General features: G+C 42.0%; 1 protein-coding gene across 4 annotated transcripts in view; it reads right to left on the bottom strand.

The window, feature by feature from the left end:
* Positions 1 to 17,513, bottom strand: part of NNT (nicotinamide nucleotide transhydrogenase) — a 244,119-nt gene that overhangs the window by 111,282 nt on the left and 115,324 nt on the right. For all 4 annotated transcript variants that reach the window (XM_030193107.1, XM_030193106.1, XM_030193109.1 and 1 more), the window contains 2 exons: positions 13,053 to 13,214; positions 945 to 1,055 (listed from right to left, as the gene is read on the bottom strand). In XM_030193107.1, coding sequence (XP_030048967.1) covers positions 945 to 1,055; positions 13,053 to 13,214 — 273 coding nt within the window. The remainder of the gene's footprint in view (positions 1 to 944; positions 1,056 to 13,052; positions 13,215 to 17,513) is intronic.

The raw sequence follows: 17,513 nt of genomic DNA, 5'->3' as shown, positions 1-17,513 counted from the left end.
AGAGATCTGTAATGAATATGTATCTCTAATATTAATTGTTGATATAATTAACTTACTATATTACTAAAATACTTATACATACAAAATAGATTATACTTTATTATACAATTACGCACACAATTAAAAATTGCTCTCTCAAAATCAACATGATATAACATACATAAAACAGCCCTGAGAATCTCTGAGACTTGAAGTCTACTATCCACCTGTGGTAGACGGATATAACCCACCAATTCCTGGATTCATTTGCTACTGACTCTAAGGAAGTCTTATATTAAACACTTTATAGTTTGAATGCAACAGGGGCCCAGTAGCACTTAGTTCTCAGACATTTCATTTTTTTAATTTTATTATTGCTTTTTCTTTGTATTTGTCTTGCTATACCACTATCACTGGAAGCCATAAGAACTGAGATTGAAGGTGATAGTAGTTTTATGCTGTTTTTTTCTGAAGGACCGGGGTGGGTTTAGGGTAGGGAAGGGGGAAGATATAAGGTGTCCTATAATAGTAAATGTGAGAATCAATAAAAGATTGAACTAGTAGTGGTCTAATGGTTAGTGCAGCGGACTTTGATCCCAGCATCCTGGGTTCGATTCCCACTGCAGCTCCTTGTGACCCTGGGCAAGTCACTTAACCCTCCATTGCCTCAGGTACAAAAACCAAGATTGTGAGCCCTCTAGGGACTGAGATAGTACCTGTTTATAATTGGATTGTAAGCCACATTGAACCTGAACTCTCTTTGGGATACAAATGTCATAATAAATAAATATTTACACTTTATTTGAATACTTGTAACTTTTGAGCAATTAGTTCAATAAAAATGGTTTAAATTAAGCATTTCAAGGCAAAATAAGAAGGTACTGCAAGTGATTCTCTTGTCACACAAGAGAAGACCAGTTCAGCTGGACCATATAAAAATGCTCAACTCAAGACACACTTCATACCTGCTATGTTAACTGATGATACAAAAGCAGCAAGCACGGCTAGAATTTCAGGTGTATTAGTTGGAAAGTAGTTTCCTCCCATCAAAACCAGTCCACCAACTGCAGTCAGACCTATTTTAAAAAAGAAATAGCAATAGAATAAGCCACCTGCAATTTCAAAACCAAAAAGATTACAGATAAACAAATAGAACAACTTGATACTATTAGCAACTTATTTAAGCACCAATACAACCATTAGATTAGGTTGGTATGTGTGGCACACAGTCTCGGGTTCAGGTGTTTGTAGCTTACCTGGGCTCAGGGTTGCTAACCCAGGACTGTCAGATCCCTAATGAACCAAAGTAAAATGGCTGCTGTGAGTGACCCATATGATGTGCCAGCTACTATGCCTGGAGATGACTCTTCCCTGAACTCTGACTCAGCAGTTTGGTCCTCAGCCTTGAGCTGAGTTGTAAGGGCAGAGTATGCACATGAAGGGAGTGGAAGCAGGGATTGACAAACAGACAATGCAGATTTTTAAACATGTTTGTATACCATGTGGCTCATGGAGCCCACCACAGGTAGAGGAACAAATTTCAAGAAAACAGATGTGGGTTAGATACAGTACAGCAAGTGCCAGATTTAGAGGCATAAAAGGAGGTGTTCATAGACAGTTGGGTGGGGGGGGGGGGGGGTTGGTTTGAGACCTGCACAGAGGTGCCATCTCCAGCCTCCTCCCGTTAATATTTTAATGAATGCACTCTGAGTGATTGTCAGCTTATATGCCTAGGCAGGTCTAGGTAGGGGTATAGCCAGACCTCGAGGTGAGAGGGGGCCAGAGCCCAAGGTGGGGGGCAAATTTTGGTCACCGCCCCACTGCCACCATTGTAACATCTTGGCTGGCGGGGGTCCCCAACACCAGCCAGCACCAGCTGAAGACTTTGTCCAGCGCTAGTCTCCGGCGCTGCCACATTGCCTGCCCTGCTTTTTCTTCCCCTCACATCCAGCATGCTCCTTTTAATGAAACTGAGCATGCTCGACATGAGGGGAAGACAGAGCAGGGCAGGCAATGCAGCAGAGCTGCTGCAGACCAGCACTGGACGAAGTCTTCAGCTTGCGGGGGTTGAGGGCCCCCGCCAGCCAACCAGGGGCCCAGAGCAAATTTGGGGGGCCCAGGTTCCCATGGCTCCACCTAGCTATGCCACTGTGCCTAGGTATTTCTGATTGCATGTCTCTGTAACTGTATTATCTTTTCTGAAACTGTTTCCTTTGTTCTGTACTGAGAAAGAACTTCTGCCTTTAATTTTGTACAAGTGTGTGGTGAGTAAGATTACTGAATAAAAGATATTTACTGGATAAGTGAGTCTTCAGTCTCTGAAGGGATAACGTGAGTAATTGTGTGAAAGAAGGGAAACGAGTGCTGCAGGGATTGTGTGTGTGAGGTAAGGTTATTTCTGACTCACACAACTTGGTGTTTTCTGCCTGGTGCGGTTTGGACCTGGAACTGATTATTGTGACTGCAGCAAGAAATCGAGACTGAAGGTTCTATAGTGGTAAGTATAATTTTTATTTTATTCTGTTATTTAGATTCAGTTTAGGTTTAGCTCTGTGTGTGCATGTCTACCTTGGCTTCAATATGTGAGGGGTTTCCCACTTGTAAGAAAACAATCATAGTGTACAATGAAAAATGGTGTAAAGGAATGCAGAAGGCTTCATGGCCCTGGCCTCTGGAGGGATCTAGTGATCCAGAGGACCTGAAGGCTTTGCAGTTATAGATAAAAACCACAAAAAAAAAAGAATTAAAAAAGAAGCCCATTTAGATATGTTGAAATTATGGCAGGTATTGAAACCCCAACGGGCTCTGCTCCTGAGCTCCCTCCTTATGAGCAGAAATCGGGTGTTAAAATTTGTATGAATAAAGGGGTTTTGGGGAGGACAAATGGAGAGCTGCAGCAGGATATGTAGCCCCAGATCTGAAGCCGGTTGATCTGGCAGTATGCCCTAAACAGCCAGATTCAGCAATAGGAACCCCTTTGAAATGCCCAGATCTTGCAGAATTAGAGGAGGAGACTTGCTTGATGAGAGAAAGTCATGAAAAATGAAAGGCAGCTGTGGACAAAATGAATAGATTGGAGGTCGAGAGGCGGGAAATAGAAGGCTGGTTAGGTTAGATAAGCTGCCCTTGGGGAATGATAGATAGGTGAAAACTACAGGATATTTTCAAACTGACCAGATAAATGCACATGAGGTTTGTGCAACAATTATGAGGAATACATGTGTAGTGGAAGAGGGGGAGGGGGATGACCTGTCTAAGGATGAAGTGGCATGAAGTGCGGAGGTCACTATCCACCTTATAATCGAAAAAGAAAAGCGTCTATATTCCGACCTAAATCGGGAGATGGACGTCTTTCTCTCGCGGGTGGCCAAATCGGTATAATCGAAAGCCGATTTTGGGCGTCTTCAACTGCACTCCGTCACGGGAACAAATAAAGTTGATGGGGGCGTGTTGGAGGCGTGGTGAAGGCAGGACTGGGGCATGGTTATCGGCGGAGCAGAGATGGGCGTCTTTAGGTGATAATTGAAAAAAAGGCGTTTTTTCCCGCAATTTTGGGTGACTTTTTTTGGACTCTTTTTTTTCACGAACAAGTCCCAAAGAAGTGCCCCAACTGACCAGATGACCACTGGAGGGAATCGGGGATCACCTGCCCTGACTCCCCCAGTGGTCACTAACCCCCTCCCACCAAAAGAAACCCACTTTACAAACTTTTTTGCCAGCCTGTATGCCAGCCTCAAATTCCATACCCACCTCCATGACAGCAGAATGTGTTCTTTCCTCTGACAGCCTTTCCCTGATTCTGATATGGGTCTCGGGTGAGTGGGACACCTTTTCTGTTAGGTGCACTGCAGAGTCACATCAGCAATGCATTGTGGTGGGTGTAGGGTATTGGGCTTCGTGATTCCACTAGCTTGTGTTAAATGCTCACGATGTTGGTAGTTGGTAGGCTGTACTCCCATGGTGCTTTTCCCCCCTGCTAACTGGGTCAGAGTGTGCCCTGTTGTGTTTCCGGTAGTCCATGAGGTAGTGGTCATTTTTGTAAGCCAGTTTTAGATCCCGGTCATGTGTTAGCCACGTTACAGCACTTAGTTCTTACCTTGAATGTTGCTGAAAGAGGGAACTGTACACCATACTGCCAGCTCGGACCTACTGCTAATCTCAGTACCAGCGAGACTCGTTGCCAGTGGGGCACAACCTGTGATCTGCAGTTAACTGTGAGTAAAGGTGCTTATTCAAATAAAGGACGTTTTCAGCGAGATTAGTCTTCAGGTGTCAACTGCTGTGCCAAGGTTATACAGCAGCAACAAGTCCTGTCCCTGGAGCACTTTTAGTGGGTACTGCAATGCACTTCAGGCAGGCAGACCCAGTCCCCCCCCCCCCCCCCCCCCCCACCACCTGTACCACTTGTGGTGGTAAATGGGAGGCCTCTGAAACCCACTGTACCCACATGTAGTTGCCCCCTTCACCCCTAAGAGCTATGGCAGTGTTGTACATTTGTCCCTCCCACGACCAAATGGCTTGGGGATTAGGACGTTTCTGAGCTGGGCGTTTTTATTTTCCATTATCGCAAAAAAAAAAAAAAAGCCCAGCTCAGAAAGGACCAAATCCATGGGCATTTGGTCCGTTCAAACCGTATTTTCGAAACAAAAGATGGACACCCATTTTTTTTCGAAAATACGGTCTGTCCCACTTCTTCACGTAGCCGTTTTCGGACATAGACGCCCATGGAGATGGGCGTTCGAGTTCGATTATGCCCCTCTATACCTACTCCCGCTACGGGGCAGGCAAGGAATAGATATTCCTTATGGAAATTTATGAAATTTAGTGCTAATATGAGTCCTATGGGGGTTTTGAAACAGGTGGGGAAAGAGGAACATAGTCCCAAAGAGAGGGTGGCGAAGGATAAGGGATTTTTTTTAAGTAGACCCCTTTTACGATAACTTGGCAGGGTGGACCACACGAACAGTGGCCCGAGTAGGGAGTTTTGAAATGTGGGCAATGAATATGACTAGAGAATGTATCCAGGAGGGGTGTGGGGACCATGAGTGGAATTATCCATATATGCAGAAATGCTTGAAGGTATTGAAAACCTATGAGATAAATGGGAGTAGGGCATTTCTGTTACTGATGACCCCCAGGTCCACAGCGACCCCAGCTACGCTACTTCCCCTGGTCATTTACGGACCTAGAAAGCGTATCTGGACAGCTACCACTGTTATGATATGTGCTTAATTGTCTGGATTGTTGAAATATGCAGCATGATGTTTTGCTAGATACAAATATATATACCAATATAAAAATACAGTTTTAAAAGACTTATTGAAACTGCAACAGGGAAACTGATTTGAACTCCAAATCCCTCTCCCCCCCCCCCCCCCCCCCCTCTGGGAACACTTAAAGACAAAAGGGCACTGCTCCAAAGAGATATAAACTTCCTTTCCCTCCCACCTAAAAGGACTGGTAACAAAAGCTTGGCTGGGCGGTTACCTAAAGCCATTAACACCTCTACTACTCTTAACAAAGGATTATCCTCAAACAAACTCTGACTGAAAAAGCCCATCTATCTGACAAAAAGAAACTCCACCTATCACAGTAGACTGAAACCTATACAAAAGCCCTCAAGCTATAGAAAAGCCGTTTACCAGCAAATGGCCAGAGAACAGGTGACCAGGAATCCTCCGCAAACTACAATGCCCAGAATCCTCTGCAAACTACAACACCCAGAACTCAGGGAACATTATAAAAAGCCTGGAAACAGTCCAGCTCGCTCGCTTGGGAATCTGCTGCTTCTCTCTGCTGAACTCCACACACACATCCAGACAAGACTACTCTCCAGGCTCCAGCAACCAACTTTAAAAGAAAAGACTTCTACAGCAGAGAGGATTTTTCCCTGCATCACTTCAACCAGCTACTAACTTCTATCAAAGACTGTTGTAAGTTAACTTATAATTCATATTTAAACCTGTTGCCTTGCTTTGTTTTAAAGCACAAATCCTCCTGTACCAAGATCCTTTTAAAACTACCTCTCGCTTGCAATATTATTTACATGATTTGTATTTTAAATAAACCCTTTTGAAGTTAAATGTATGGTCTTTATGCCCTGAATACATGTCTTTTTAAAACTTGCACTGCAGGTTAATGCACAAGTTAATTCCTCTTATTATTGCAATTGTAAATCTTATTACCGTATAAGGTAATTGGTGGCGAATAGAATTAAAATATATAACATTTCTTACAGTACCTGCAGTAGAAATAAATCCTTTTTAAAGTTAAATGTGCACAGCCTTTGTGTGAGACCACATGGTCGGAGCACAGGCTCTTAAAGGCTTAGAAATACAGCACATGCTCTGAGCAATTCCCCCCTTTGTTCTTAAATATCATATTAGGACTGTAACAATTTTGTAACATTTTAATGGATATTAAGAACTATAAATATTTCTCATACCACCACCATTGGTGAAGGGAGCATCTCCTTTTATTATTAAACTTGAGCCTCTAACTGTAGGACAATAGAGGATATCAAAGGGTTATTGGCCAAAATAATAAGGGAACGAGCTGATGAAGTATTTAAAAGAGCTTGCTTTCCAAATATTACATTGGCCAATAATGCCAATGATGGGGTAAATTTTGAAAGGGCAAGACCACAAGTGTGGGCTGCCCTTCGGTCAATGTACCCAGATGTATGAGATTTTGATAATGTAGGCAATAGCCCTCTTAGACATGGGGAGGATATTCACCAGTATATTTAGGAATTGCAGGAATTATGGTTAACAGAGACAGGACAAACATGGGATGCAAATGGGAGTCATCTCCTCTTTTATTATGTGACTAAGCAAGGTCTACCCACTGAAGCCCAGTGCAGAAAGCACTGGACAATGGTCATTGGGTTGGCATATGAGCCATGAAGTAAAACAGTGGCACATATGGTCCACTTCCTTAAGGCAAAAACATTAGAACAGGAAAAGCAGCAGCAGAGAGAAAAGGCACAGGCGAAGGCAAAAGAGAAAGGGGCCAAAACTAAGTTCCTTTCATCTCAAATAGAGCCTTCTGAATTGCAATTGGCAGCTGTAAAATTCAGAAAGCCTGTAGAACAATAGGGAATCCCATATCGGGCAGGGAAGAACCCTGCACTTAGAATGGAAGGTCCACCCCATATCAATGTCCACTGTTGGAATTGTGGGAAATGGGGACATTTCAGTCGGGAGTGTATGGAGCGCTCTAATCTCAGAGATAGCCCTCCCAAATATATGTGTAGAAGAGGAGGGTTTCCTTGAGGGGGGGGCACAATGACTAGATGTAGAAAAGCAGCCCCTGAAGTCTCCAGGCACCAGTGGTGGCAAGTATTGGTCCTGAAAAGTCTATTGTTATCTTGAAAGTAGATGGTAAACTAGTAGAATTTCTGCTGGATACTAGAGCTACACTATCGGGTCAAGATGTCCGGCACCCCCTATACCCCTTAGTGAAAAAAACTAAAAAAAAAACTGTGGAATTTACTGGAAAGACTATTATGTTGGCCTATACTGTGCCCACTACCCTAGAATGCTGAGGGGAGACAGTTCAGGCGTCCTTTGTGTATGCACCCGACTCCCTTATTAATTTACTGGGTCGAGGACCTGTTAGCAAAATTAGGTATATGCATCATATGTTCTGACACTCCCATGTCTAAAGAGGCTCTTGTGCCTTTCATACCCCAATGTATTTTTAGCATCCTCACGGAGCAGGGTCCAGGAGCCATTCGTTTGACTTCCACTAATGAGCAACTACTGCTTTTGATTCATTCATGGTTACCTTCAGCCTTGGGTATTGTCCCATCCAAATGGATTCCTTGTTGGGAGGTCGTTTGGACCCCTGATGTTGAGCAGGAAGAGTTGCCTCAGTTCTATATCAACAGTGTGTCCCTGTTTGGGAAGGGACTAGGGTTTGGGAAGGGAGAGCATTGGGTGTCATGTTGGGTAACTTTATGACCCCCTTTTGAGTGTATCTATTATGTTGCTCAATTGCATAGGGGCAAAACACTTGAGGAGTGGTTTCCTTTGGGACCCTCCCTCCCCTTGGAGAGTTATCTGACAGCAAGGAAAGACGTTACTATGCTAGAAAATGTAATTAGGTATTTGAATAAGACAAAGATAACGTACATTCCCAAGTATGGTGTACTCTCCAGAGCCCATACAGGTTAGTCCTTAGTGTAGAACCAATTGTAGTTACACTGCAACAAGGATGCAAAGGTCCCTTTGTTAAACAGTATCCTATCAGCGCGGCGGCTGAACAGGGAGTACAGGAAGAAATCGAGAAATTGTTGTGGCATGGCTTAATTGTGCCAGTGTCAAGCCTCTGTAATATCCCTCCCTACCCATCTTCAAATCAATGCTCAAAGCCCACCTCTTCAATGTCGCCTTCAGCACCTAATCACTACACCTCTTCTCAGAAAACTTATCTACCCCAACTTGACATTTCGTCCTTTAGATTGTAAGCTCTTCCGAGCAGGGCCCGTCCTTATTGTTAATTTGTACAGCGCTGCGTAACCCTAGTAGCGCTCTAGAAATGTTAAGTAGTAGTAGTAGTAGTTTAAATGAACAGATAGAAGCAGAGTTCCTGGTGGTACAGGATCCCACTACTTTGTGGACCGAAGGTCTCCAGTGTATTAGTGAGTATTTTTCAGTCATAGACATTTCTAATGTCTTTTGGAACATTCCAATGAGTGAGATTTCTCAATATTTGTTTGCATTCTGCTACAGAGGTCAACAGTATACTTGGATGAGGTTGTCCCAGGGGTACTGTGAAAGCCCCTCAGTGTTCAATAAGATTCTCACCCATGATTTGGTACAAATTCACTCCAGCCTCCCCCCAGACTGTTTTGTTGTATGCTTATGTTGATGACATCCTATTGGCCACCCCAGATAAGGAAACTTGTACGGAGGCTACTTATTCATTATTGAATGGTCTGGGGGCTGCTGGATACAAAATTAACCCTGATAAGATTCAGCTTTGTCAAGAGGAAGTGGTATTTGAGAGAATAATCCTAGACCAGACCCATAGGACTTTCACAAGTGACAGATTTCAGGAGCTTAAGAGAAGTCATAATCCTGAAAGTGTGACACAAATAAGGGCTTTGTTGGGGTTGTTGAATTTTTGCAGGGAGTGGATACCTAGTTACACTGCAAAGACAAAGGCATTGAAGGCACCAGTGCAAGGTAAATGCCCTTGGGATGGGTCCCATCTGATAGAATGGAACAGCAGTAAACATGAGAAAAGCTTATTGGATGAAGTTTGAAAGTAGGCCCCCTCCACTCACTCAATTTAGAGCTACCAGTATACATTTATGGAATGTCTGATACTGAGACAGCAGCTGCCGTGTATGCCCAGCAAACAGAAGGTTCTAAAGCTCCAGTCGCCATACAGTTCTGGTTGGCTTCTTTTTCACCGGTGGAAGTGGGCTAACTCACTTGTGTGTGTGGCGGGGGGGGGGGGGGGGCACAAGCTGAAAACAACCTTGGAAACCTTGGAGGGGACTGTTGAGAGAACTGTGGTTGTGGTCAGTTTAGGCAGGTAAGAAAAACAGGGACGTTCTTTTTTTTTTTTTTTTTTTCTTCAGAGAAGTCCTTCCTAATTGCAAGTAAGAAAAACATGTCCAAGAAGGATGCCCATCACAGAAGCTGCAGGAAGATGTCCAGCTCGTTAGACGTCCCTGAGCACTTGGATTTTTTTTTTCTTCAGAAAAGTCCTTCCTAATTGCCTGATGTAAGCCTGCCTTTAACATGCAAAGCAGTAAACAATGGAAATGTTAAGAGCAGTAGCACTTAAATTAACTGGGGCTCTTTTCAGCACTGTTTCTCTTCTGAGGTTTCAGGCTGCTGACAAGTTTCCTGCAGGGACTTCCTTTTTTTTTGCTGTTTTTTTTTGAGTGAAGGACATCCATAAAGGATGTTCTTGGCATGCACAGAGCAGCCAGCATAACGCTTGGCTGCTCTGCGCATGCTCGACCGGCCGACTGGCTTCCGAGGGAAGAGAAAATGCAAGTAAGCTACAACGAGCAGCTCATTTGCATTCCCTTTCCTTGATGCATGGCCGTTCCCTACCGATTCGCTATGGAATTGGTAAGGGAAGGGCTCTTCCGAGGACCTTAGTGTATCTGCCCCCAAGTCAGAAGACATCAGTACTATTTACTCCTGGGGGAATTCTGCGCTACTGTGCAATGCAGAATTTGTACAGAATTCCCCACCTTTCACCCGCAGAATTCTGTGCAGTCTACCTTTGCAGGCATAGCAGCACAGATACTGGCAGACAGAAAGCAACTCCCACCCTCCCTACATACTCACCTGTCCAGCGTGTAGGAGGAGCAGCTGCACAGTCATAGGTCAGGCTGCTTCCTCTTTTGCTACCAAAGTTCCTTTAAGCCATGTTGCTCAAAGGAACAGTTGGGCCCAGGATAGCAGAGAGCAGCTCCTCCTCCTCCTACCACGCTGGACCAGTGAGTATGCAGGGGGCCTGGAGTGTGGGGAGGGGATGGAAAAAATATACATGGTGTATGTGCAGGAAAGGAGACTGGAAAAAATGGATGGTGTGTGTACGGGGGATCTGTTAAAAAGATGGATAGTGTCTGTGCACAGGGGGCTGGAAAGGTGTATGGATTGTGGGTGCAAGGGGGGGGGCTGAAAAAAGTTGAATGGAGTGTGGGTGCGGGGGGGGCTGAAAAAAAGTTGGAGTGTGGGGAGGACTAAAAAAAGGTGTGTGTGTGAGAGAGATGGGAAGTGGGGTAGAGGTCTGCATGAAAGTGCATGGGAAACTGTAGTGGAGGTGGAGTTTTGGGGGTATATTTCATGCCTGGGGGAGATTCCAGCCCTTATAATAGGGAAATTCTGCACACACAAAAATTACAAGTAAGTGTGCAGAATTTTCAATTTTTTTTGCGCAGAATTCCCCTGGCCTGATTTGAAGGAACTTTCTATCCAACTGAATAATCCACTTTGTGCTAGTGTAGTTGTTAACACCTTTCCAGCTGTGCTGGATTCATGAGTATAGCTCACAAGCAAACTCGCATGAGTGACAGTCATTTTCAAAAACTTAGTTTTACTAAAAGCAAAATGGATTGAATTGTAGAACCAATAAAACTGTTGGGATAAAAATGTTAACTATGGTTGCATTCATTGAAGTTGTGGTTCTTTTACTTTTTACTCAAAAAGCATTATATTAGGCAATAACTTTTTTATTTTCATTTAAGTAAAATTTTTTAAAGTTTTTCCACTGTACCTTTTAGTATTAAAATATACATTTTTTACTTTTAGACCTAGTACTTCGAGCAACACTGATATCACAGAGTTCTTCCCTCTGTCCTGTTTGATCTCTCATGAAGTTTTACCTCTTTCTGTCTCACATTTCCACATCCTGTCTTTAGTCATATGTCAAGTCACCTACATTTAATCTCTCATCTTTCCTTCCTCTCTACTGCTATTCCCACCCTTTTTCTGGAAACTGCATTCCTTCTTATTTCTCCTACTCTCTCATCCCTTCCACCATCTCTCCTTTGTACAGCTGTTTCTTCATCATTTCTCATTTCTAAGCCTTTCATTTATGCCCTTACCCCAAATCCCAGATCCTCTCCTTTCCCTGCAGTTCCCAGTTTTCATTTAGCTTCTGCTCCTCTATCATATCTCCTTCCCCCATCTCTTTCCCTCTTTCCTCTTCCCATCATCTCTATCTCATTGCATTTTCATGGCATTTTTGGACACTGTGTTTCATTTTTAAGGTATGCATTCAAATGCAGATTCCATTTGTTTTAGTCCTTTGATAATGTCCTAATTCTATATTACTCCTAGATGTTTTTATGTAGTTTTGCTTTTAATTTAGTACTGCTTATAATTTAGTATGTTTTAATTATTTATTATTTTTCTTTTTTAATTGTTTTTATTCACTCTTTTTAGGATTCATTGTATTTATGGTTTTGTTTTTATTTCTTTGAACTCCATGTATATTAGACACTGTACAATGGTTTAAATGTATTTATGTTTTTTTTTACTCTTTAGACCCCTGACGCAGGCAGCTTTGCCGAAACACAGACTTGCTGAATAAAATTTGAGTTTACACAGTATGGGCGATCCCAGATGTTCTAAATAATGAACAACCTGAGTTCAAAAGTGACAAACCCTGGAACAGTTCCAAAAAGCATGAAAAAATGAATTATGGTGTAGAGTGTGCTTCTTACAGACAGAAGAATCAATGTCTCCCATATTAAAACAACTGAGTTTGGATGACATATATGCACGATGCAGCACCCTAAATTGACATTCCCTTAGATCTACAGCTATTGTCAAGTTTGGCTCTCCTTCTATGTAAAACAAATAACAGTCTGTGTAATAGTCAATGGCTCACACAAGTAGCAAAGAGCATCCAACTTCCATTCCTCTCTTTCCACATTTATGTAGAACTGTTCAATACCCTCAACTCTTCCTTTTTCACCAAAATATGCATAGGATCTCTCATGAACTTCTTTGTCACCTTCCTTCTTGGCTGACTAGTTTCCCACAAGTTTAAAAGAACTGTCACAGCCTACAGCAAGGGACTGATACTGCAATTCTAACCAAGGCACTGCTGTAAACTAATATCAGTGAGTACTTGATCACAGCCAACATAAAAGGTAAACCATTCATCCATAAAGGACATTTTTTTCTCAGTTGCCTTCAGTTTGCCCAGCACAAAATGTCAAGGGTACTTGAAAGAAGTGAAATAAAATGGGGCATAGGGTTCAAATGCTGTTGTTTTGGGTTTTTTAACACAAGAGCAAGTTATAAAATTGTTCTCTAAACTCCATAAAGAAAATATACCCCAAAAAACACATATTTTTTTATCAATTAGAGAACAGCATACACAAAAGCCAACAACTAAAGGACATTTTAATTTTTTTTTTGTAGTTTAAACCTGTTTTGTATTAAAATTTACAAAATGAAACAGAAAACCAGCTGTATGGCTTCATCAGAAGCTTATGATATGGTTAACCAAACCATTTCCAGAGTCACTTCCAGTGCTTATGATAAATGAGCTACACAAAGAGATATTCATAAGAAATCAAGGTTACTTACCTGAGATAGCATTAGTCACTGACATGAGGGGCGAGTGAAGGGCAGGAGTCACACCCCAAACTGTGTGATATCCTACAATCCCAGCCAGCCCAAACGTTGTCACCATCTGAGTGAAAGCAGAATGGGGGGACGCAATGCCCAGTCCTAACAAGGCAGACAGACCTGACAAGTGAAGATAAACATTTCAGGTAAAAATCAACGTTTTTGTTACTATCCCAGAGAATAATCCCAGATCATTCTAATAGGCAGTGCATAAACTTGAATAAAATATAGTTCGCATCTAAAAAATCTATTCCCCTTATCTGGTAAGATATATTCACAAAGTATGAAAACAATTCTCTCTGACTCACTTGTACTTCCATCACATAGCCCATTGTGCCCTGAAAACACAATTCCAGGGTCACTTCTTGAGAACATAAGAATTACCATACTGGATCAGACTAGAAAATTCCTCGAAACCAGTATCCTTTTAACAGAAAACAGTTCAGGTCACAAGAACCTAGAAGAATCCTGAAGTGTAGATATGATCAAGGAATAAGCAGTTAATTTTCTCAAGTGTACCTTAATTATGGTTTATAGATTTTTTCCCCACTGGAAACAAAGGAAAAAAAAAAAAACGAATGGAATCCCACATACAGCATAGTCAGCAAACAACAGTGGACAGGTGGAGAAGCCTTCAGAAAAACCAAAGGATGATCATCAAACGACAAAAACACTATTTCTTGTACTTGCATTTTGTTACTGGTGCATCGTTACTGCCAAGGTCTTTTTAAAGACCAGTTTCAATTACACAAGCGATTTCCTAGTGTTATGTTCAAACACTGCTCTGGTGTACATCAACAATTCATGACCCCTGAGGAAGGCACTTTGTGCCGAAACATGGTACCGTGCCTGGCTTTGCATGTTTTCTACAAAGAAATACAAGAAATAAAGTGTTTTCGTCATTTGATGATCATCCTGTGTCTCTGTTTCTCCTAAAGCCTTCTCCACCTTCCCATTATAGATTTTTCATCCAGAACTTGTCCAAACCTTTCTTTAAAAACTTATCTAGGCTAATTCTTTATACCACATCCTCCAGTAAACTCATGTGTAGGCATGTGCATTCCTTTTCAAGTGTAGAAGCACCATACACTTGACTGGTGTATGGTGCTTGTACACTTACAATGTACACTATACACTTAGAATGGTTTCTAATTTCAAAAAAGGAATTGGGGAAGCAGGGAGTGATGTAACCAACCCAAATGGCAACTTAGATCCTGAGTTCCTGTTCTTCTCTGACCACTTTATGAGCAATCTTTTAAGCACTGGCATTGTACAAACCTGCATATAAACCAAGTCCTGATGGTACAGATAGGTAAATCTGTTTAATTAAAGGGTTTGTGGGAAACAATGAGCAGAGGGGGGAAAAGGTTTTCTGACAAATTTCTCCACTTCATGACCCAGGCTCTGACACAGACTCTTTCTGAGAAAATGCTGACAGAAGAGGGCATCTTTCAGGATAAGTGAACATTAGTTTGGGCTGTGTTTTGGTGGACCACATTGGGACAGAATAGAATTTGTAGATTTGTTCATAAAAACAGTTTAAAATTCATAAAAAGCAAATCTTAACTAGTTTAAATAGTCTAAAAATCTTTTTTGCCATAGTCTACAAATTAACTGTTACAGCCTACAGCATTAAAAAATAACCAGGAGAGAGCAGAGCAGGGCCTAGGTTCAGGTTGCAACAAAGGTGAAAAAAAAAGCCAGGAACCCTCAACAGGAAAGCATAATAGAGATTGCAAATGATCCCTATCAACTTAAGCAGCTTGCTAGATGCAAAAAAACAAAACAAACTATAGGCCAGGACTGTGTGTTGTGCTCAGCTGAGACAGCATACAATGTATTTTCTCTATTTCAAAGTCTTTGTAGAAGTGCAACTGCAGCCATTCTGAAATCTTTTGTTCAAGGAATGCAACCATGTCTGTGCTTTCAGCACCCTTGCAGACTCCAGCAATACAAAGGTGGTTCTGGTGGTTTCTGTTCTCTAAATCCTCCATGTCTGCTTGCAAAAAGTCTAGCTTGTACAATTAGCACTCTAAAAAGTAAACTACAGTAAGATGGCCTACAATTTTATGAGTTATGATGGGGGGGCAGAAAAAGATATCAGTATCTTACTGTTCATATGTTGGCAAGCCACTTTAGAGCTGAAAGATGCTTACATTCTTCCATGCTTTCACTAGTTGGGATGTAGCATCATTTCACAGTTAAATGAAGATGATTCCCAGATAAAACATTCTCTGATAACACTGAGTATTCCATTGTCAAAGCAAGATGACCGCTGTCCACTAAGAAGATTGGCTCAATGGAGAGTAGTATTCCTACTGTGGATGCTCTGTTTCAGCATACAAAGAACAGCACAGAAAAAGCTTTGAACACGTAACTGCCTCCATCTTTATGACTAGGGCTTTATGTTTCCAGGTGATACACAAGACACCAAAGGGCTCATTTTCAAAGCACATAGCCTTCCAAAGTTCCATAGGTTTCTATGGAACTTTGGAAGGCTAAGTGCTTTGAAAATATGCCTCCAAGTCTCCAAAACACTCCTGTACCAGTTCAAGATGATGTGGGCCTACAGAATTCAGCAAACAAAACTGCACAAACAGAAAGGGGGTGGGACTTGATATACTGCCTTTCTGTGGTTACAATCAAAGCAGTTTACATATTATATATATGCGGCAACAGAGGGTTAAGTGATTGCCCAGGGTTACAAGGAGCTGCAGTGGGAATTGAACCCAGTTCCCCAGGATCAAAGTCCGCTGCACTAACCACTAGGCTACTCCATGTCTTTATCACCACTTGAGCAATCACTGTTTTCCATTATGAAAGGATAAACATAAATCAGCCTGTGAATGTCAGAAGGGAATGGGATCCTTGGACAGCATGGATTTAGCATTTTTCAAAGGCAGTAATTAAAGTCAGCTATGTTGGTTCTATAACGACTCTCTTAGTGTAACAAGAAAATAAGTTTAGATTTATTTTATTTGTATTTAGCTCGCACCCTTTCGGTAATAGTGTGAGTTACATTCAGGCGTAATGGGTATTTCCTTTTCCTGGAATTATTCTCTGGGATATTAACAAGACAACAAATGGTTAAGTGACTTGCCCAACTCATATACTGTCAGATTTCCTTGTTTTTCAGGTTGCTGCTCTAATTAGGCTACTCCTCATCATCTTTTCAGTAACAACTTATTTGTCTCTACATTATCCAAAAAAAAAAAAAAAATCTACTTTGTTGGGCTTAGTCAGGAAACCTCACACTCCAAACACAGCTTCTCAAGCACATGACCAAAAATATCCAAGAGCCAAAAGGGTCAGCACTGAAAGGAAGCGCCTCGGGCTATATTTAACATGCTAATTTAAAAAGAATCAGTAGGAGGTCACGTGATACACTGAGTGGAGAAGATACACTGCTGCTGCTACACTCTGGCAGCCCCCCCTCTCCATAACATATTTCATTTGATTTTCTTCTACCCCAACCCAGTTTAGTGTTGCATTAACGATAACGGGATTGCATATCTCATCTTCCCATGGCACTATGTCTTCAAAAAATCATAAGAAAGAGACTGGTAAAAGCAGAGGAGGGAGAGAAAATGGCGGAACCTGTCAGCCCTGCCGCGCCTGCCTCCACTGCGGAGCAACTCAAGCACCTTACTACTGCAGTGTCTCAGGCACTGCAGCCTCAATTGGCTAAGCTCACCAGCTAGTATCTTAATATATACAGATTTTTTTAATAGTTGCATTCTTGTATTAATATTGTCTTGTAATGCTTCTTAATGTGTAATGTAAGTTGCATTGAACCTGAGCTTTCTTGGGAAAATGCGGGGCAGAAATGTCATAATATATAAGTAAAATAAATATAGAGACATTGGTTTCCGAACAAACCAGCGCACCGGGGAGCTACAGCAGTGAGTGTCCAATATGGAGGACAGCTCCGCATCTCTGAAGGCCCAGGTAAAGTGCTTACAAGAGCAATTGCAGGATCAAGTGCACAAAGGAAACGATTTAGAGAACCGACAACAATGTGCGTTTCATGGGGCTTCTAGAAAATATTCCGGAGGCTACTCTGCCACTTTCACTGGAAAGCTGGCTTACTTCCAAATATCCTCAACTAGCCGAAATGGGACAACTGCAGTTTGAACGTGCACATCGGATAGGCCACAGGAGAGATTTTGCTACGTTGAACTGGGTTGTGGTGGCCCAGATTTTGGATTCATCGCATAAGGTGGAACTTTTAAGACTTTATAAGTACAGTAAAGAGCACTTGGATTATGAAGGAGATACCATTCTGCTTTTTAGGATTAATCTGCTGTTTACTGGAGCATCGCCATCAGTTCTCCTCTTTGTGCAATACTCTCTATGACCACAAAATGAGATTTCTTTTTTTATATCCCGCAGTTCTTAAGATCTATTAGAAGGAACAAT

This window comes from Microcaecilia unicolor, chromosome 2 (genome assembly GCF_901765095.1).
Source record: "Microcaecilia unicolor chromosome 2, aMicUni1.1, whole genome shotgun sequence".
NCBI lineage: Eukaryota > Metazoa > Chordata > Amphibia > Gymnophiona > Siphonopidae > Microcaecilia > Microcaecilia unicolor.
Note: the sequence above shows the minus strand (reverse complement) of the source record. Positions and strands in the feature narration are given on the sequence as shown.